Source organism: Octopus bimaculoides, chromosome 28, assembly GCF_046866305.1.
Source record: "Octopus bimaculoides isolate indiv1 chromosome 28, ASM4686630v1, whole genome shotgun sequence".
Lineage (NCBI taxonomy): Eukaryota > Metazoa > Mollusca > Cephalopoda > Octopoda > Octopodidae > Octopus > Octopus bimaculoides.
In genome coordinates this window covers 2631411-2655026 of record NC_142955.1, presented here as the reverse complement: position 1 = coordinate 2655026, position 23616 = coordinate 2631411, and the positions used below count along the sequence as shown (strand labels likewise).

Sequence of the window (23616 nt, the reverse complement as noted above, 5' to 3'; positions counted from 1 at the left end):
GATGGCCATGGATACCATGGACTACACTATAATCATCCCAGGAATAGGAAACTCATGTAGCTATGCATTAAAATATTTATAAGTTCCATCCCCAAATTTTTTATTATTATATTTATCCTACATTTTATTGGTGCAGCTCAATGCACCCCCCCCCCCCCCAAAAAAAAACTGGTTCACCAGTCAGCATCATTGGACTGTGACCAGTATGGTGGAATAGGAGCTTTATTTGCATATTCAAAACGTTTCCCTGGAAACAAACTTAATATATATATATATATATATCTGTAAAAATACGTGACACTTATTCGGTAGCCATGATAAAACTCCGAGTTTCTGATGCCGGGGTGGGAACCCACACCAACATCTCTTCAGTTATCTGGCCAGATAACTGAAGAGATGTTGGTGTGGGTTCCCACCCCGGCATCAGAAACTCGGAGTTTTATCATGGCTACCGAATAAGTGTCACATATTTTTACAGATAAATTCCTCTATTTACATAATATCAAGGTCTCTTTCTTTCTTTTGTTGTCTTTTCTATCAATATATATATATACATATATATATATATATATAATTATGTGTATTTCTTCTATTTTAATGAATAAAAATTCTTCTGGTAGAATAAATGGGTTAATAGAAACCAATGTAGCAAAGAACACAAAATAACTGTGGTTAGCTCCTGTTTTTAAGGCAGGAACTCCTTGAAATTTTGGGTATTTGAGTATATTTAAGAGTTTAAGGATTGGAGAAAACGCATGTTATAATTGCATACTTTATTCCTACATATGTTTCAAAGGATTACAACCTGTGTGATCCATAGGGATCTTCCATGCTTTCCCTGATGAGAAGGTTACAATTTTAATATCAAAGATCCCTATGGATCACACAGGTTGTAATCCTTTGAAACATATGTAGGAATAAAGTATGCAATTATAACATGTGTTTTCTCCAATCCTTAAACTCTTAAATATATATATATATATATATATATATATATATATATGTATATACACACATACATACACAAGGTATATTCCAGAATTTTTCAGACATTTATTAATTTCAACAAAGTACTAAACTCCCATCTTCTTTGAACTGGGATCCACTGACTTCGTTGCTCTAGCCAGTTTGTGAAGGCTCTATGATAATCCCTCCAAAATAAAGACGTCTAATAGCCTTGTCATAGATCCCTTTATCTTGAGGAACAACAAAAAGTCACAGGGAACAAGTTCGGGGCCATAGGGTGAATGAGGGACTCTTCTGATGCCCATCTCTGTCAAGTAGTTACCGGGATGGAATTGTGGACCGGTGTAGGTTCCACACGTCTGAGTGAAAGAGCTCTCTGGCCTTTTGCAATGAAAACTGTTAATGGACTCCCTCAAAACCACTTTGTTGACCATCAGGCTAAAGAGAACCCGGTGGATGTACACGGTGCCCTTGCAGTACATTGGATCATTTATGAAGAGCTGAATAATTTGTAAAATGTGTACAAAGTTCTTCTCAGGATGATCAGGAACGAAGGAGAGATATGTTGGTGATGGCAGGGAACTGGTCGAGCTCATTAACTCCAGTCCAAGAATACTTGGGTCTCTGGTGACCAGGGACAAAAGCTGAATCTACTGTTATGATCTAGAGACCAAGAGACAGAGTGCCAAATGGCAGCATTCTGGCTCCCCCTAGACCCACGAAGGCCAAGCAAAGCAAGTCCACTGGGGAGTTCATGATGATCCCCTTTTTTCAACAGCTGGGGCATCATCTACATCTATTGGGTTCCCTCAGGCCAGATGGTCAGCAAAAAGTAACTTGTGGAGGTTGTGAGGGAGTCCATAATGGGTTTTCATTGCAAAGGGCCAGAGAGATCTTCCACGTACGTTTGTGGTACATACACGAGTTCACAGTTTCATACCAGTAATGGACTATTTGACTATCCTTTACTGTCCCTACAGACCTGACCTTGATCCCAGTGACTTTAGATTGTTCTCCGAACCAAAGAAGATGCAAGAGGGCCTTATCAAGGGTCCTGGACACCTTCACTTTCAGGGGCATCCATAGGGTCTTCACAAAGGGGCCCAGAGTGTTGCAACAATTCCATCGAAATCGGAGGATCCCATTTTGAATGAGATTAAGATATTCTACTTCCTGGAAATTAATAAATGTCTCACTTGAAAAAGTCTGATAACTTCTGGAATGCACCTCATATATAAATCTTATCAACAACAGAACCATGATGGTACACTTTACTTCACACCATTGTATATAAGAGATACATTCAAGAATGTAAATAAGATCATGAATATTCATGAGATATCATAGATATTTATCCTATAATGGTAAGATGAAATATTGTTTGTTATGACTTTATACTAAACTGTACAATTATGTTATGACAGAATACATATTTACCACCAGTGCCAAATGAATTGATACTAGCTTCTCTTTATTCTAGAAATATGTTAAATAAGAATATATCTGAGAATTCTGAAAGAATAGTTTTTTATTAAAAATATCATTTAGTTATGTCACCAATGTAGAGAGAGTTGTAGTTACGAAATTGTTCTCACACACACCATCATATCTTCTTTTACATTTAAATACATTTATTGCTATATAATGTTAACATGTTCATTCTTCTGTAAGGATGCACTCATGTATAGTCAACTGTCGTTTTCGAACAAAAGATTTACTGCAGACATCACAGTGATATGGCTTCTCTCCTGTATGAATGTATTTGTGTTCAGTTAAATGGAAATTTCTAGAGAATGCTTTATTACAGATATCACAGCGATATGGCTTCTCTCCTGTATGGGTTTGTTTGTGTTCAATTAAAGTGTGATTCCGAGAGAATGATTTACCACAGATATCACAGTGGTACGGTTTATCGTCTGTATGAATGCGTTTGTGTTTGATTAAATGCTGACTGTCAGAAAATGATTTACCACAGATATCACAGTGATATGGTTTATCTCCTGCATGAATGCGTTTGTGTCCAGTTAAGTGACCTTTCTGAGAGAAGGATTTGCCACACACATCACAGCTATGGGGCTTCTCCCCTGTATGGATGCGGATGTGTTTACTTAAGCTACTACTCGTGGAAAACGATTTGTCACAGATGTCACAATTGTATGGTTTCTCTCCAGTGTGACTACGTCTGTGTTTGCTCAAGTTACTACTTGTAGAAAAGGATTTAGTACAGATATCACAGTGGTATGGCTTATCTCCTGTATGAATGCGCTTGTGTTCAGCTAAGTAATGATGCCGAGAGAAGGATTTATCACAGACATCACAGTGATATGGCTTAACTCCTGTATGAATTTGCTTGTGAACACTTAAGCTGCTTCTTTCAGAGAATGCTATGCCACACATGTCACACTGGTACGGCTTCTCTCCTGTATGAATGCGTATGTGAATGGTCAAAGTACTTTTCAAAGTGAATGATTTACCACAGATGTCGCACTCGTATAGTTTCTCTCCTGTGTGAATACGTATGTGAGTCGTTAGGTTTCTAGTTCTAGAGAATGATTTACCACAGATATCACAGTGATATGGCTTCTCTCCTGTGTGAATGAATTTGTGCTCATTTAAATGATGATTCCGAGAGAACGACTTGCCGCAGACATCACAATGATATGGCTTCTCTCCTGTGTGAATACGCCTGTGTTTTGTTAAGTGATGGTTTATAGAGAAAGATTTACCACAGACATCGCAGTGATATGGTTTTTCTCCTGTATGAATGCGTCTGTGTTGGATTAAGTGACAAGTTTGGGAAAACGATTTACTACAGATATCACATTGATATGGCTTATCTTCTCCATGAATAAGTTTGTGAAGAGCGAATTGACTTTTTTTAGAGAATGACATTTTACAAATATTACAGTGATATATTGTTTTTCCAATATCTTTCGACATTTCATCAGGAAAATCAATCCACAGTCATTTTCATTTCACCATGTCATATCATATACGTTTCTTTCTTTTTTTAAACAATTTTCCGTCTCTCACTTCAATATGTTCTCGTTTCTGTATATCTTTATATTTTATTCTAAACAAATATTTTCTCCGCTATATTTCTATCCATCTGTAATCTTTTTTAATATCTGCAGCTGCTCCAAACTCTGCTGTAATCCAATTTTAACTAGAACTCAAAATCATCTTGTACACATTGCAGTCAGCCAAACAAAAGACATTTTGCTATTAATTTCAGTTAAGAGAAAATATTTTCAAGTAATTCTACTTTACATTTATACAAAACCACGTAAAATGCACTCAAATCTTTTCTGCAGGGTGGTTGGTGTTGGGAAGGACACCCAACCGTAAAGAACCATGCCAAAACAAACACAGAAGTCTGGTGTAGTTTTCTGCCCGGCCAACTCCTATCAAATCGGACAACCCATGCCAGCATGGAAAGCGGACGTTAAACGATGATAATGATTGGAATATCTGTTCTTTATCACGTGCTGTTAATCTTTGAAAGATGATAAATCCGAGGTAATATATAATTCTTGAATAACGAAGTCATCCAATATCCTGAAATAACAGAGAAACAGCATCAGCTACAGAAGTTACTTAAACAATTGATATTTGAGAGGGAGAACTTAACTATTATACATTCCTATACCGATTAGCTGTAGTTATAAAAATTTATCTGAACAACTGAAATTTCGTTTTGAATTTTTGTTATTAAAATTACATTCCACAACTTTGTGTAATATCGACATATTTACAGACATCTACACCTCCATAATGTGTAAAATTACGCGTTACACTACAGAGTAGACGATAACATATTTTCAAAAATCGAAAGAAGTAATTTGAGGTAAATTTGGGTGCTGTCTCAAGCTGGTGAAGCAACCTTATAGCGGCTTCACAGAGATTTTGTAGCCAGAAGACAGTGCTGCCTGAGCAGACGAACGATCACAAACAGGTTGTCTTCTGTGTTGCTACGAATTCTATGACAAGCGAAAACATTATAAAGAAAAAAGGTTTGAATGAAAAATGAATTGCAGATTAAAATTCGCACCACAAGTGAGAGGGCCATGGAAGGATTACTATATAAAAAAAAAAAAACCCAGAAAATCGGGCATTGAAGAGGGGAAAACCAGAATTGTTTTCGGATTAAATAATTGAGACAACGAATAATAAATACATAAATGTTATGTTTAAACACTTACAGAAAATTTCTGAGATGTATTTGATAAAGGAAGAGATTGAAACGGGAGAAGGTTCACATTTTATCATTTTCTGAGATGTATTGGATGAAAGAAAAGATTCAAACGGGAGAAATTTCACATTTTAAGATTTCTAAAAAAATTTGTCATTTATTTCTACACCATATTGATTTGTCGAGATACTAATTCCGCAGCAAATAAATCTCGTGTTTGTGAACGAGACTTAAACGAGAATTCAATAATATTAAAAACAACTAGATCGACAGATATAGAAACGAAGGGAGATCGATAGACAAATGGACAAAGACAGACAATAGATAAATGGATAGGTAAATTCTCTTCTTTCTGGCACGATTCAACCAGAACCCAAATTTAACAATAGAATATTGAAAAACAGCAAACAAACGAGGAAATGCTCTTAGGTTTTGAATATACGATGACAGAAAAACATATGTGGGAATGCTTAGAGTTCCTGGCTTTAAGTGTACCGCAGAGTGCTTGGCTGGTGGCCCAAACTTCCAAGTTCTTTTACAGGGCTTAGAAAAACTGAAGGATTGCTGCAATAAGTGTGTTAATCTGAGAGGGGAATATGTCGAATAAAACCATAATTTACAAATGCTCCTATATATATATATTTTTGTTTTTACCCAAAACCAAGAACTTTTCAACATACCATCGTACGTATTATATATATATTTATTAATAAGCAGGAGTCACAGATGGACGCAAAAGCTGAGAGTGCCGTGTGGGGGAACCAGCTGCGGGTATATGGAAATTTCGGATATTTTGTTGTTTGCGTTTCCCAACAAAGTTTTTTTTTTTTTTCAATTACTGTTGTCAAATTTCAATTCAGGTTGATTCGTGCTTTTGAAATAAAAGATCGCTAACATTTTATAAAAAAAAAGATATTGTTGCAAAGGTGTCCAGGCGTCTGCAAAGAAACAAATGAAAACATCACAAGACCACCCATTGCACATGCGTAAAGTTGTAAAGAAGAGTAACTCTCATTAAATCCCTTGACGCAAAGCCATAAATTTCGAGGGAGGAGACAAATCGATTACATCGATCTCAAAGTTTAACTGGAACTTATTTTATCGACCCTGAAAGGCAAAGTCGACCTCAGCGAAATTTGAACACAGAATCTAAAGACGGATGAAATGCAGCAAAGCATTTTCTCTGTGTGCTAACGATTCTGCCTATACGCATTGAATATTGTCGACTTCAGTCAATTGTATTTTTCTAACCTGAATCTGTGTTACAATACAAATTAAAGCATGAAGCAAACTACCTGCATTAGTTGTTAGTTGCCGAGACATTGCGTCCTTTAAAACCTCCATGGTGTACATCAGAATGTTCACCATCGGAAGCGTATTTGGAGAAGCTTTTATTATAAAATATACTTTTCCTGCAAGTTATGAGGAAACAAAGTTTACGAGAGGGAACGCATCTTGTAGAAATGCCCGTTTTGGTTTCCACGCCCCCATCGGTGGGCCATTTGCCCCACATTTGTGATTCACTTTGCCTTTCATTCTTTCGGGGTTGATGAAATAAGAGCCAGTTGTGTACTGGGGGTCGATGTAATCGACTAGCCTCCCCACCACCACCTCTCTCTCTCTCTCTCTTACAATTCCAGGCCTTGTGCCTATTAGTTAAAAGGATTATTATTAAGGCGGTGAGATAGAAGAATCGTCAGCACGCCGGCTGAAATGCTTAGCTGTTACACGTTCCTATCTATGTATATGCGTAGGTATACGTATATATGAATACATCTTCACTAGTAGTACTATTTTGTTAAGCGCATCTACTAAGCTGTATGAACTGTGTTTAAGGCAGATACACACAGTGTGTATCACTCCGCTACAGACACTGTTTTGTAAACATGTCAAAGTAAATAAACGCGTAGAATCATAACAAGGCCTTCAGTGAGTTGTTTATTATCTCATCACGAACAAAAGAATACATAACAGCGGTAGTTCGTTTGCGGCTACGTTCTGAGTTCAAATTCCACGGAGGTCAACTTTGCTTTTCATCCTTCCGGGGTCGATTAAATAGGGACCAGTTGAGTATTGGAGTTGATGTAATTGACTTACCCACTGTCCCAAATTTCCGGCCTTGATCCTATAGTAGAAACAATTATTATTCTTTTATAGATTAACAATCCCCTTCATTTAATAATGATGATTATGAAAAATAAAGGGAGGTAAGAAGCATTAGATACGGCAAACAATTCATCTAAGAGTTACGCATGCGCATTAAAATCACTTCTATTCGTTAAACTTAGAGACACGTACCTGGTGCCCGAATTTCTCTTAATTAACTCCCAAACACATTTATAATACATTTCTCTACCACCTGATGCACTTATAACAACACGATCCTTTATAAAACCATTTCCGTAAGTATTAAACAATGAAAGCATTTAATTTTTTAATACTTTGTGTCTCAGATGTCCTGTCATTTGTTCGACATTTAGCTGCTATTTCTAGCTATGGAGGCAACCTCCTACAGGATCCATCGTTTCTCCGTTCGTTTGTTGTGTGTTTTAGTGGGAGAAATATCCTCAAAATAAACCTGGATCTCAGAACTGTTGAGAAAACAATGCTTTATTATAATTTATCGGATGTTTGTTTCCTGGAATATCTACGAATGAGTCTCCTCCGGCAAACTTTCAAAAATGTAATTCACACTTGGTTTTCTCGTAGGTTTCGTTAATGTAGATAAACAATTATACTCTTTTACTTGTTTCAGTCATTTGACTGTGGCCATGCTGGAGCACCGCCTTTAGTCGAGCAAATCGATCCCAGGACTTATTCTTTGTAAGCCTAGTACTTATTCTATCGGTCTCTTTTCGCCGAACCTCTAAGTTACGGGGACGTAAACACATCAGCATCGGTTGTCAAGCGATGTTCTGAGGACAAACAGAAACACACACACATATATATATATACGACAGGCTTCTTTCGGTTTCCGTCTACCAAATCCATTCACAAGGCTTTGGTCGGTCCGAGGCTATAGTAGAAGACACTTGCCCAAGGTGCCACGCAGTGGCACTGAACCGGAATCATGTGGTTGGTAAGCAAGCTACTTACCACACAGCCACTCCTGCGCCTATATATATATATAGTCAATGAAACATATATCAGAAAAGAAACCCACTCCGAAGAATAGAACAGAAATTATATAAACAAAAATTAAAATTCTGGTCATAGAGTTACCAAAAATTTCGTATCTACGAAAGCCACCACCTTGTGGACAGCTCATCAGGCTCTATTCAGACCAAAAAAATTCTACCACATAGACACGAGGAAATGCTCAGATATTGAGATTTAATAACTATCGTATAAAAACAATGAGGACAAGATATCTCCCCTGGACCTGAGGATAAAAAACCTTTACAGTCTCATAATAGATAGGGAGATCCTATTTTCCAGTAGGTATCACTTGAAATGGACACTTTTATTGAAAATTTCTTTATGACTAATTGACGTGCCAGGTTTAGCATAGTTCTAAAGAAATTTGGTTCTGCCCGCAATGCAGATTTTGCAACGGTCACTCTCATTAATATATGGGCCTGGATGTTCTATTATTTTCTACCTGATATCACATGAGGCCCCCACACATGGCTGGCCAGGGATGTGACAAAACGACTTTCTGGGACTCTGAAGGATGATTAGTGGTTGCGGAAGCAATGTTTGAAAGCTGCATTTGCTGATCTGATATATTTACAAACTTGGGATGCGGCTATATTCGCACTCCTGATAGGCTCCAGGCCTGGGGATGCTGTTGGTCACACCATTTTGCGATGATGCTGCCAGCGTTAGTGTGGGTGTGGCCTGTGATAACATGGTGCGGGGCTGGTCATCCCATTGGTGTCAGTGATGATTGTTTGGTCATCATCTATGGTGGTAATATTCGGAACGCTGGATACCTCCTCTGTGTTGCTGGTTTCATGATTGGTCATCTCTGGGTGTGGCAGTTGTATTGGTGGGTAACATATGATGCAGAGCTGGTCACTCTATATACATCTGACACAGGTCATATAACTTTACATATATGTATACACACACACATATATGTATAATTAATTTATATACATCTGACACAGATCATCTAATCTTAATAAATGACAAACATTCAATTGTTGAGGTTATGTTTATTCATAAAACTTTATCTCTGTTGAAATGTTCTAAATTTTCAATTGTTGAATCTGTATTTTCTAAGTAGCCTCTATATCTTACACTGTTGTTTCTTTATTATTTCAGAATATCAGATGACATTGGAATAACTGAAGATACATTCTCATTATTTATCATCTTTTAAAGACCAAAATGAAAATATTGTACAGAGCAGATATAGAAGATTGTTTCTATAAATCTATGGTAGAATTCCTCTGTTATTAGCAGGACATCACTGGCTGGAGTGCCTACAAGATGAGTCTGGTTGCAAATTACTTGGATAAATTTATTAAAGTGTTTTGGGACAAAAGTAACATTGGATAAAAATACAGCAGGCGAAATATTTGTAAACGAAAGAGTATAAAAGCAAAAAAAAAGAATAAAAAATATTTGAGAAGAAAAATAATGGAAAAAAGTAAGAAACTAAAGGATTTGACTTTTCCTAAAGATAGAGAAAAGGAGAGAGGAAAATTATCACATGACTGTGATGTCTGTAAAATGTCATTCTCTAAAAGATGTAACTTGACTAAACACAAACGTATTCATACAGGAGAGAAGCCATTTCACTGTGATATCTGTGATAAATCATTTTCTGCGAGTGGCGACTTGACTAGACACAAACGTATTCATACAGGAGAGAAGCCATATCATTGTGATATCTGTGATAAATCATTTTCTGGAAGTAATGGCTTAAATAGACACACTCGTATTCATACAGGAGAGAAGTTGTATAACTGTGATATCTGTGGTAGGTCGTTCTTGAAAATTATTGCTTTAACTTCTCACAAACGTATTCATGCAGAAGAAGGGCTGTTTCACTGTGGTACCTGTGGTAAGATGTTCTCTCAAAGTAATGATTTAACTAAACACATGCGTATTCATACACAAGAAAAGCCTTTTCACTGTGATGTTTGTGGCAAGCGATTCTCTCAAAGTAATAACTTGACTACACACATACGTATTCATACAGGAGAGAAACCATATCATTGTGATATCTGTGGTAGGTCATTCTCTGTCAATGGTACTTTAACTACTCACAAACGTATACATACAAGTGAAAAGCCCTTTCGGTGTGATACCTGTAGTAAATCATTCTCTCGAAGTACTAGCCTAACTAGACACAAATGTGTTTATAGAAGCTAAGCTGGTAGGTCATAACACTGTGGTATTTGTAACAGTAAGTCATATCACTATGGTTTCTGTGATAAATCATTTTCTGGAAGTAGTGGCATTGCTTGTCAGAAGCATATTTATACAGGGGAAAAGCCATATCACTGTGATATCTGTGGTAGGTCGTTCTTTAAAAGTAGTGCCATTGACTTTTCAACAAGGTATTCGTACAGGAGAAAAGCCCTTTCACTGCGATATCTGTAGTAAGTCCTTCTCTCAAAGTAGCAACTTAACTAGACACAAACGTGTTCATACAGGAGAGAAACCATATCACTGTGATATCTGTGGTAAATCATTCTCACAAAGTAGTGCCTTAACTTCTCACAAGCGTATTCATACAGGAGAAAATCCTTTTCACTGTGACATCTGTGATAAGACATTCTCTCAAACTAATAACATAACATAAATATTTTCATGCAGGAGATAAGCTGCAACCACTATGATATATTATGGTAAATCATTCTCAGCAAGCAGTATTTAAACACAAACACGAAGCCATATCACTGATATCTGTTGTAAATCATTCACTGAAGATCCTAACTTTATTAAACATACTTACTTATAAAGAAGTGTAACTGTTTTAGGCCATTCTTGACATGACTAACATTTTAACCTCCACCAAGAATTGGGACATACATTTGGGTTTTAGTGATGGCAAAGACTAAGCCTCTCGTTCTTAGACCCTTTTATACTCTCTTTTACTCTTTTACTTGTTTCAGTCATTTGACTGCGGCCATGCTGGAGCACCACCTTTATAGTTGAGCAAATCGACCCCAGGACTTATTCTTTTGTAAGCCTAGTACTTATTCTATTGGTCCCTTTTGCCGAACCGCTAAGTTACGGGGACGTAAACACACCAGCATCGGTTGTCAAGTGATGTTTGGGAGACAAACACAGACATACAAACATACACACACACACACACACACATATATATATAGTATTTTTTCATTTGTCTTGCCCTTTTACAGTCTGTTGTGTTGCTAAATTTTTACTAAGAACATATATTCTTTTTTCGTGGGTAGATGATTCGGCATCTATTTCTAGCATATAGGAGTCCACTCACTCCTCTTATTTTTGTATGCACGGCGGTGCATCAGCATGGCCGCAGCTCTAAGCTGAAACTATAATAAAAATATATATATATATATATATATATATATATATATATATATATATATATATATATGTATGTATATATATATATATATGTATGTATATATATATATATATATATATATATATATATATATATATATATATATATATATATATATATGTATATATATATATATATGTATGTATATATATATATATATATATATATATATATATATATATATATGTATATATATATATATATGTATGTATATATATATATATATATATATATATATATATATATATATATATGTATATATATATATATATGTATGTATATATATATATATATATATGTATGTATATATATATGTATATATATATATATGTATGTATATATGTATGTATATATATATATATATATATATATATATATGTATGTATATATATATATATATGTATGTATATATATATATATATATATATGTATGTATATATATATATATATATGTATATATATATATATATATTATTTTGTTTAAAAGAGTTCCAACACTGTCTGTTTTTTATGTTTTATTTATATTCCTGCAGAACTAATGTGGGGTATAGAATATGGAATATACAATATATAATATACAATATACAATATAAAATAAAATAAAATAAAAATGGATGGCACCATGAAAGAAAGTATTGAATGTAGATGAAATATTGAGTGTTCAATATAAAGGATCAAATATATAAATATAAATATATAAAGGCGACTCGAGTTTCAGGGCTATTTCCCTTCGTCATGGCCGGTATGACAGACTTTAACAGACTGGCTGTTAAAGTCTGTCATACCGGCCATGACGAAGGGAAATAGCCCTGAAACTCGAGTCGCCTTTATATATTTATATATTTGATCCTTTATATTGAACACTCAATATTTCATCTACATTCAATACTTTCTTTCATGGTGCCATCCATTTTTATTTTATTTTATTTTATATTGTATATTATATTATATATTGTATATTCCATATTCTATACCCCACATTAGTTCTGCAGGAATATAAATAAAACATAAAAAACAGACAGTGTTGGAACTCTTTTAAACAAAATAATATATTCCTCTATACACAATCATACAAAAAAACCACCTTTTTTGTATTTATTTTTACTCGCATATATATATATATATGTATATATATATATATATGTATATATATATATATATATGTATATGTATATATATATATATATACGATGGGCTTCTTTCAGTTTCCGTCTACCAAATCCACTCACAAGGCTTTGGTCGGCCCGAGGCTATAGTAGAAGACACTTGCCCAAGGTGCCACGCAGTCGAACTGAACCCGGAACCTTGTGGTTGGTAAGCAAGCTACTTACCACACACCCACTCCTACGCCTATGGCTGCTGTTCATTGTTGGTGGACCTTACAGCATGCTCAGATGTGGTTTTGAATTTGTTTTGCAAGCATTTTCATCTGAAAATGTGTGTTCAAACCAGGACTGTGGAGTCGGAGTCTGAAACGATTAAGGGGTAGCTGGAGTTGGAGTTGGTATACTGACTCTGACTCCGACTCACGGTATTTTTATTCTTTAATCTAAACTGCTCAGAGTACAAGCGTATGCATATGTTTTATGAGATATGTAGACTACAATCACTTGATTACAAACCAATATTGTTATATTTAAAAAGCTTCATAGTTAATAAAGCCTATAAACACACTGATCGGCTGTTGTTTGTCTATATTTTGCTTCTTTTTATATATATTTCTTTTCTTTATTTTCAAAGTTTTTGTTCGTCTTTTTACTTGTTTCAGTCATTTGACTGCGGCCATGCTGGAGCACCACCAAGTTATAAGTTTTTAGTCGAATGAATCGACCCCCTTATATCATCATCATCATCATCATCATCGTTTAACGTCCGCCTTCCATGCTAGCATGGGTTGGACGATTTGACTGAGGACTGGTGAAACCAGATGGCAACACCAGGCTCCAATCTGATTTGGCAGAGTTTCTACAGCTGGATGCCCTTCCTAACGCCAACCACTCCAAGAGTGTAGTGGGTGCTTTTACGTGTCACCCGCACGAAAACGGCCACGCTCGAAATGGTGTCTTTTATGTGACACCCGCACAAGAGCCAGTCCAGGGGCACTGGCAGCGATCTCGCTCGAAAACCCTACAAAGGCCAGTCAGGCAGTATATATATATATATATATATATATATATTTTTTTTTTAAAGTCTGGTAGTTATTCTATCAGATCTTTCACCAAACCACTAAGTTACAGGGACGTAAACAAACCATCACCAGTTGTCAAGTGGTGCGGTGGGGGACACAGACACTTATGGAGCTGATGACAAGTGAACAAGACATTTGGCAGTATGCTGTGCTTCAGAAGATTCATCAAACCAAGTGAATTCATAGTCATTGGCAGAGTCATGTAAATGGCACCAGTGCTGGTGGCATCCAGCTGTAGAAACCAGGCCAGATCAGACTGGGACCTGGTGCAGCTCTCTGGCCTGCCAGTTCCGGTCAAACTGTCTAATCTTATAATCTTATGATTCCCAACATGGGGCATGGTAATTATTTTGGTGTGGCATGCGTGGGATCATGTTGAATTTTCATACCTTTCGGACACAACGTTTAGTATAGCAATAAAAGGAGCAAATTGAGAGTAAATTACCAATAAAAAACAAAAAAATTTGACAATTTTGGACACCTTAGCGACATCAGTTTTTTTTAGTTTTGACACTTTAGAGACATCAGTTCCTCAATTTCTTAAATTTCATTCCCAAAGATCTGATGTCTCTAAAGTGTCAAAAATAAAAAAAAAAAAAATTAAAATCCCAGCAAGTATTGAGCTCGCTGTCTACAGGTTGACAGTTAACTGGTCTGCGTCGTTAACCACACGGCCGTCAAGACAGCTTTGTAAATAGATTTAAAAATAAGATACTTAAAGCTATCCAAGCAAAATTCAGTCATAAAAACAGCTTTAATGGTCTCCTTTTTTAATTTTTTTTCTAATTTTTCTTAAAACTTCCAAAACAAAGAAAATTTCATTTTAGGAAGAATTTCTAATTAAAACTGAAATACTTAAAACCTCAACAAACCAAAAATCTTCTTTCTCTCACCTTCTGTTTTTATTTACTCTGCTCCGGCAACACACCTGTTTCGGTCTCTTACCTTTAATTACCTGGCACAAGAGAACTTCCTCCTCAAATGATGAATGTGTAGTTAATCGAATCAAAAACAAAAAAAAATTGCTACAAATATAATTTTTTTCTTCTTCAAAAGTGGTGTCCTTCGATGTGTTGATATCCAAGCAGTAGGTGCCGGCACCTGGCCTTCTCTTGACTAGTATATATATTTATCTCATTGACAAAGATAGAATTTTATCTTTACAGAAGTGACAAAAGAGAGTCGCCCCTCAGAAATGCCATCAGGTACCTCCTTGTGTCCAGTATTTTCCTGGAAATCAACCAGCCGTAGATGATAGCATCTGCTCGATTGCATCATTCTCTGCATCGCTATACACATAATGACCGTCACTTCTGACCATTCCACCATTGATATCTGCCTGAGTAAATGATCATTGTGTTAGCTACTTTCTGAACAAGTCATCCGTAGATTTCTACCGAAGCAACAAACAGGCAAATGAAGACCTCACCAGAAAACTTGTTATGCTAGAAATAACAGCTAAAGATCTGGTACACAGAAATATGTTATTAAGACGACTTATCTGTTGCATATGATTTTTTGTTTTACTTTAAGTAAATTCCCAAGTAAACGTTTCTAACAGAAAGGCAGAAGACACCAGAAGCAAAAATAAGGAATATACACGCACAGTCAAATATAGTGTGTTAAGAAGCCTGCTTCCCAACCACATGGCTCCAGGTTCAGTCCCACTGCAGCGCACCTTGGGCAGGTGTCTTCTACTGTGGCGTCAGGCCGACTAAGGCCTTGTGAGTGGATTTGGTAGACAGAAACAGAAAGAAACCCAACGTATATATATATATATATATATATATATATATATATATATATACCAGCTCTTCGAAACGCCGGTGTTAAAACGGGGGTAGCTGATGAAGGAACATGTTCTCTATGTGGCTTGTGTGTTTTCTTGTCTACGTTTTGTTTGCAATGTCCTGTACCCAGATATGCACCTATACATACAGGTTGATGTCGGTATGCACATACCTGTACGTATATATGCATATACTTATTTACTATTTGTTTATATATATATGTGTGTGTGTGTGTGTGTGTGTGTGTGTGTGTATTTGTGTGTCTGTGTCAACCCACCATTGCTTGACAATCGATGTTGGTGTGTTTACGTCCCCGTAAATTAGCGGTTCGGCAAAAGAGATTGAGAGAATAATTACTTGGCTTACAAAGAATAAGTCTGGGGGTTGATTTGTTTGACTAAAGGCGGTGCTCCAGCATGGCCGCAGTCAAATAACTGAAACAAGCAAAAGAATACAGGTGCTGGCGTGGCTGTGTGGTAAGTAGCTTGTTTACCAACCATGTGGTTCTGGGTTCAGTCCCACTGCATGGCACTTTGGGCAAGTGTCTTCTACTATAGACTCAGGCCGACAAAAGCCTTGTGAGTGGATTTGGTAGACGGAAACTGAAAGAAGCTTGTCGTGTATGTGTATATATATATATATATATATATATATATATATGTGTGTGTGTGTATATGTATATATATAGTTTTAGGGAAAAGAACCAAGGTTCATGAACTCATCGATGAAAATCCAAAGTCACATATAGAACAATTAATAATTAAAAGCACAATAAATGAGTATAATATAATACAAAGTAAATATCATAAGATAAAGATAATAAAATGACTACTAATTGATTTTAATTGAGTTTTTACCTGTAATTTTGGATTTTATCCCTAATGTTATTATTATGTATATGTATATATATATGTGTGTGTGTGTGTGTGTATATATATTTATATATGTATATATGTGTGTCTGTGTTTGCCACCCCGCCGCCATCGGTGTTGGTGTGTTTATGTCCCCGTAAATAACTCATCAAGGCTTTGCCCCAGCATGGCCACAGTCAAATGATTGAAACAAGTAAAAAATATATAGCAGCTCAGTAAAAGAGACCAACAGAATAAGTCCCAGGCTTACAAAGAATAAGTCCTGGGGTTGATTTGTTCAACTAAAGGCAGTGCTCCAGCATGGCTGCACCATCTGAACGTGGCTGATGCCAGCACCCACTGACTGTCTCCCGTACCAGAGGCACGTAAAAAGCACTATTCAAAAGTGGTCAATGCCAGGTCCGCCTGACTGGCTCCTGTACTGGTGGCATGTAAAAAGCACTGACCGAACATAGCCAATGCCAGTACCCCCATGCTGGTGGCACATAAAAAGTACTATCTGAATGTGATCGTTGCCAGGCCTGCCTGACTGGCCCCTGTGCTGATGGCATGTAAAAAGCACCCACCACACACTCTCGGAGTGTTTGGCGTTAGGAAGGGCATCCAGCTGTAGAAACTCTGCCAAATCAGATTGGAGCCATGCAGCCCATGCCAGCACAGACAACAGATGTTAAATGGTGATGATAACAATTTATATATATATAAACAATGAGCTTCTTTCAGTTTCCATCTTCCAAATCCACTCACAGGGATTTGGTCAGCACAGGGTTATAATAGAAAAGACTTGCTCAAGGTGCCATGCAGTGGGACTGAACCCAGAACCATGTAGCTGGGAATTAAGCTTCTTACCACACAGCCACACCTATTGGTTTTAACAAAATTCATGCAAAACAAATTCAAAATCTGGAAAAAATTGCTTTTATTACAAACAAACGAAAAAATGTCACAGGTAAGTTACATGAGATGTGGTGAGAAAAACTATAGAGTTGGGAGGCTGTTATCACACTGTTCTTTCTCCATTTCTGTATGAATATCTATATACAGTTGCAGAGAGTGTCCCTTAATTTTGTCATGGAGAAACTCCGACAATTACAGCAATTCTCTGATAAATAGCTTCATTATTGCCATGGAGTAAGCCCACAACACTATCACCAATTTAGGAGGAGGTCAAAATGCTTATTGTTCTTATGAATGGTCACATTGATAGTCACACATCTATCTGAATAGATACACATTTAGTGAACCCTTTAGCATTTAAACCAGCCACATCTAGCACAAATATTCTACCTATTTTATGTTCAAACTAGCCAGACTCAGCCTCTTACACCTACCCGACAATGTCATTCTGAAAATACACAATCACATCATCAAAATTTGAAAGCTGTGAATTAATGGATGACAAACAGAAAATAATGTGAATAAATAAACATCGGCGGTGCATCAGCATGGCCGCAGCTCTAAGCTGAAACTATAAACAACAAACATCTGAGGGAATAATCTTCATGGTAAAGGGTTAAGTAACCACTTACAGACAATGATTTATCACAAATATCAGCGGTATCGCTTCTCCCCTGTATGAACACGTTTGTGAGAAGTTAAGTTGTTACGCTGAGTGAATGACCTACCACAGATATCACAAGGATATGGCTTCTCTCCAGTATGAATACGTTTGTGTGTAGTCAAGTAACTACTTCTGGAGAACAATTTACCACAGATATCACAGCGATATGGCTTCTCTCCTGTATGAAATCGTCTGTGTCTAGTTAAGTCACTACTTTGAGAGAATGATTTGTCACAGATATCACAAGAATATGGCATTTCTCCTGTATGAATAAGTTTGTGTTTACCAAAGTTACTACTATGAGAGAATGATTTACCACAGATATCACAATGATATGGCTTCTCTCCAGTATGGATATATTTGTGTTCAGCTAAGTTACAACTCACGGAGAATGATTTACCACAGATATCACAGTGATATGGCTTCTCTCCTGTATGGAAACGTTTGTGAGAAGCTAAGTTGCCACTCTGAGAGAATGATTTACCACAGATATCACAATAATATGGTGTCTCTCCTGTATGAATACGTTTGTGATTAGTTAGAGTACTACTGACAGAGAAAGATTTGTTACAGATATTGCAGTGATATGGCTTCTCTCCTGTATGAATACGTTTATGAGAAGTTAAAGCACTGTTGTCAGAAAATGATTTACCACAAATATTACAGGAATATGGTGTCTCTCCCGTGTGAATACGTTTGTGAGAAGTTAAAGCACTACTTTGAGAGAATGATTTACTACAGATGTTACACTGATATGGCTTCTCTCCTGTATGAACACGTTTGTGAGAATTTAAAGCACTTCGGTCAGAGAATGATGTACCACAGACATTACAGTGAAATGGCTTCTCTCCAGTATGAATACGTTTGTGGTTAGTCAATTTACCACTTTCAGAGAATGATTTACCACAGATGTCACAGTGAAATGGCTTCTCCCCTGTATGAATACGCTTGTGTTTAGTTAAGTTACTAGTTAAAGAGAATGATTTACCACAGACACCACAATGATACGGCTTCTCTCCTGTATGAATATGTCTGTGACTAATTAAGTAACTACTTACAGAAAATGATTTACCACAGATATCACAGTGAAATGGCTTCTCCCCTGTATGAATACGTTTGTGCTTATTCAAGTTACCCTTTTGCGAGAAGGACTTCTTACAGACATCACAGTCATGTAACAATTTTGGTGTCTCCTTTTTTTTATCATCAGGAAAAATTAGTTCCTTTAGTTTTTCATTTTTTTCCATTATTTTTCTTCTAAAATCACAACTTCTTTATGTTTTTTCTTTTTTCTTGTTTATATAGTTTTTGTTTACAAATATTTCTGCTATCGTGTTTCTGTCTCAGACTACCTTTGTCCCAAAACTCTTTAGTAAATTTATCCAAGTTTAATTTGCAACCAGACTCATCTTGTAGACACTCCAGCCAGTGATGTCCACAAAGTTTGCTAATAACACATTTCAGAGTAAATATATCAGAGGAATTCTACCATAGACTTATAGAAACAATCTTCTATATCTGCTCTGTACAATATTTTCATTTTGGTCTTTAAAAGAAGATAAATAATGAGAATGTATCTTCAGTTATTCCAATGTCATCTGATATTCTGAAATAATAAAGAAACAACAGTGTAAGATATAGAGGCTACTTAGAAAATACAGATTCAACATTTCCAAGCAATAACAGAGGAATTTAAGATAGACTGCCCCTGGGAGCTCCTCTACACTGATGAATTTGTTTTTATAGCTGAATCACTACCAGAACTAGAGAAATTTCAGGTGTGGAAGCAAGGTCTAGAACTGAAGGGCCTTAGAGTTAAGCTAGTAAAAACCAAAGTCTTAATAAATAGGAAAGCAGACAAATCACAAATCTCTTCAGATAGATGGCCCTGCTTGATCTGTAGAAATGGCACAGGTAGAAATTCCATAAGATGTACTCAGCGTAAGCTATGGACACATAAGAGGTGCAGCAATATCAGAAGGTGTGTGAAATGTTCTTATAACAGCTAAATAGCCCTTAAATCACGCATGAATAATTTTTTAATATATTTTTTTAGAATTTCACAACCGATTCCCCCGTCAACGTAATCTACGTTATCTGGAATGTATTTGTAGAAAAATTTCCTGAAAAATATTGCCAATTTCCGGGAAGTTACAAGGAAACAAACTCAGAAACGGGGTGGAAATAGATCGCCGATCTTTCGGTACGAGTTCCTAAATATCTGCCTTTTCTGTAACACCCGCACGATCTTCACTACGGTGTTAGGGTTAAGGTTTTAGTGTCAGGGTTCCGGTTAGGGACGGAATTCCCTAACGCAAACTCTAAAACCCAAACCCTAACCGTAAACCTAATCCTAACCCTAAACCCTTCAAAATAAATCGCGCTCTTTGTATGTCTTTCGCTGTTATGGCGTCGTTTCCCTGTTTTTCTCTGTTTTGGGGATGGGGCACAATGAGGACTTTCTACGATCGATTACAAAAAGTATATCAGCTAAGCAAATGGCCTTCTTTAAATGTATTCAAAACATTTTAAAACAATCTGATCACTATTTCAGGAAATTATCGCCGGCAAAATGAGTATGAGAAGATAAAGTAAATGTGTCTCTTCAATTGTCCAGAATTACATTTGGAAATAAAGACTCATACCCTTAGATGTCTATTCTCAGACATGCGAAAGATCAGAAAAGCATAAAAACATGTCTAAAAATTTTGGCCGAATGAATGAGAATCAGGGGGAAATGGCAGAGGATATGAAATTAACGAATCGCGACATGAAATATAATCTGTAGCTTCTTCACGATCTGCTGGAGTGTGTCTCTCTTCGTGATCTGTCTGTGACAAAATCAAGTAACTTCTTACAGAGAATTTTTATCATTTCTAATCTTTTACACCATGATGTTAAAGAGAAGTTAGTAAAACAAGTCATTACTCATTTTGCCCCATTTTAGACATCATTTTGTGAAACTTGAAAAACCGAACATTCTTCCAGATATTCAATTAGCAACCTCAATTTACACTCAGGTCAAAGCTTAGGGAAAATTCTATGGAAAAAGTGGATCAGCCACTATGTTTCGAACTCACTCAACTTCAGCAACTATGCTGACCAATATTTAAATGATGAGGCGTTGGCCACAAATGTAATCGTTTCAAACAGGTTGGAAAAATAATAAACAAGAAATGGGAAATTACTCATTTTGCCCCGCCTACTTATTTTGTCCGTTTTCCCTATATCAAGAAACAAACGGTGGAGATGGAGTATATGTAATCTGGGTATACCCCACCTTTTAAATTTTGTTTTTTTTACGGAATCCTATGTTTCAGACCATGGCGAATCCGATTCTGGAAAAAAATTTTCAAAAATCTCAATTTCAAAATTTCGATCCCCACCCCCGGTTTTCATATAGATCCACAGGGTAAACCTAGCCCTAACCCCGACCCTAACCCTGACCCTAACCCTAACCCTAAACCTAACCCTAACACTAGTTTTGTGAGATATGGCTGTTATTTCTAGCATGTAAATAGCCTGCTTGGTGGGGGGGGGGGTGAAATTTTTCAAAAATTTTTTTTTCAGAATCGGAATCTCCATAGCCTAAAACGTGGGATTCCATAAAAAAATTAATAAATAAGGGGGGGGGAAGGTTCAGATTACATATAGTCCATCTCTACCAAACAAACATTCAAATCATTGGTTTCTCAATATTTCTGTGGTTGCAGTGTATTTAAGAATATTCATCCAACTAAAACACACAACAAACTAACGTGGAAACGATGGATCGTGTAGGAGGTAGCATCCATAGCTAGAAATAGCAGCCAAATGTCGAACAAAACAAAGGACATCTGAGACACGAAGAATTAAAAGATTAAAATGCTTTCCTTGTTTAATACTTACGGAAATGTTTTTATAAAGGACAGTGTTGTTGTTATAAGTGAGTCGGGTGGTAGAGAAATGTATTATAAATGCGTTTGGGAGTCGATCAAAAGAAAATCTGGAATCAGTCACACCAGCCTTGATGGAGGCGGAAGTACGTTTAGTGCGCATGCGCATGAAACATTGATTTCTCATTTTGGCACAAGGCCAGCAATTTCGGAGGAGGCGTAGTGCGTAAATCGATTACATGGACCTCAGAAGTCAACTTCCAGAAAAAAGTATATTTTCTAATAAAGTTTTCAACAAATACGCTACGGATGTTGTAGATTATGACTGTATTGGAATCTTTTCCTTTTGGCCAGCACATAGAAAAAAAAATTTGTAACTAAACACCTTCAAATTTCGTATACTGGTAGAATGTGTCATTTAAAGCATCATTTTCACCTCAATAGACGTCATTGATCGATTGAAATTACCGAAATACGACAACTTTAACACGAAATAACTTGGAAAATATAGAATTTTCTTTAAAACGCCAAGAGTAAATGATGTTTTAAATGACACATTCTACCAGTATACGAAATTTGAAAGTGTTTAGTTACCAAAATTTATTTTTTCTATGTGCCGGCCAAAAGGAAAAGATCCAAGACGTGTATTTCAATAATTAGATAAGGGCGCAGATGTAAATTTATCGGTATGAATTACAGTTCCCGGCAACACATTTTCTATTATCACAGTTTCCAGTGTTGCTGTGCTTCTGTCGAGTATTCGCTATAAAAATCCTTTCTTCACAATGGTGTCAACATCACACATGGCAACCCTCGTTTCATGGCGTATCCTCCCTTCCTTTGTCATATTACTGCGGGAAATTACTCTGAAAGAAATCTTTGCAGAAATGTGGTATCTAAATAAGTACTCAACTATTCCTTACCTGGAAATCTACAGACCCCTTTCTGCTAATATATAAAGAAAATGCGGTCACGCGTGATGATTAGTTTAACACTATAAAACTATCTATCTTTCTAAGGAAGCCCCTAAACAAATTCACGTCTTTATAAACAAATCCGCGTTTTTTAAACAAAAGCGTTACTAATCAAAATTGTTGACTTTCGACAAAGAGTAATCACCAAAAGAACAAAGATTGTATACATAGTTATTTTTTTCTTTAATCTCGACTTATTTTCTGTGAGAATTGATATTTTTTTAATGTGAAAGTAGGAAAATTCCGATCTTTGGTTATTCAAGGTTTTCCTTACACGTGGTACTAGATCTTTCATGTAAACAAGCATAAAATCCATAATTTTCAATGATTCCGAGGAGAATTCTATATAATGAATCGGTAACATGCTACGCATGGAATCAAGTACCCTGGACTTCTAATAGGCTGCAAACCCCTTATTTTTGTTCAGAAAAAGAGTGCGAGGTGTGGACCCCTTGTGGAATCATTGGAAATTTTTTTCATTAAATAAATTACGGTGACTTCCTAATATGCCATAAAACCCTTTTTTGGGTCTGGAAATCAGCTGAATGATAATGAGTGTTGGTTATGAGTTTTGCTTAAGTTTACCTTGGCTGGTTCATCTCAATGTAGCTGTGTGTTGGAATCCCAGAAAAAACGTTTTACCTTGTAGTTGTGCTTCACTTGTTCAATAATTCACAACAGTGGTGT

The 23616-nt window shown here is 36.3% G+C and overlaps 3 protein-coding genes across 4 annotated transcripts; 2 read left to right on the top strand and 1 right to left on the bottom strand.

The window, feature by feature from the left end:
• Positions 1-2470: 2470 nt before the first annotated feature.
• LOC106871791 (uncharacterized) lies at positions 2471-22977 on the bottom strand. Of its 2 annotated transcripts, XM_089344336.1 has the most exons (3): positions 21969-22977; positions 18081-19686; positions 2471-3880 (listed from the first exon to the last, which is right to left on the bottom strand). In XM_089344336.1, the coding sequence occupies exons 2-3, from the start codon at positions 19325-19327 to the stop codon at positions 2623-2625; spliced, it is 2505 nt and encodes an 834-aa protein (XP_089200462.1). In that variant the 5' UTR covers positions 19328-19686; positions 21969-22977; the 3' UTR covers positions 2471-2622. The 2 variants fall into 2 exon arrangements, with proteins under 2 accessions (XP_089200462.1, XP_089200461.1); XM_089344335.1 differs by lacking the exons at positions 18081-19686; positions 21969-22977 and adding an exon at positions 5169-5372 and having other exon boundaries at positions 2471-4524.
• On the top strand, positions 7399-10483 carry LOC149130461 (uncharacterized). Its single transcript, XM_089344341.1, has 2 exons — positions 7399-7560; positions 9428-10483. The coding sequence occupies exon 2, from the start codon at positions 9746-9748 to the stop codon at positions 10481-10483; it is 738 nt and encodes a 245-aa protein (XP_089200467.1). The 5' UTR covers positions 7399-7560; positions 9428-9745.
• LOC149130460 (uncharacterized) lies at positions 10533-11313 on the top strand. The gene has a single exon (XM_089344342.1). The coding sequence runs from the start codon at positions 10533-10535 to the stop codon at positions 10914-10916; it is 384 nt and encodes a 127-aa protein (XP_089200468.1). The 3' UTR covers positions 10917-11313.
• Positions 22978-23616: the final 639 nt, after the last annotated feature.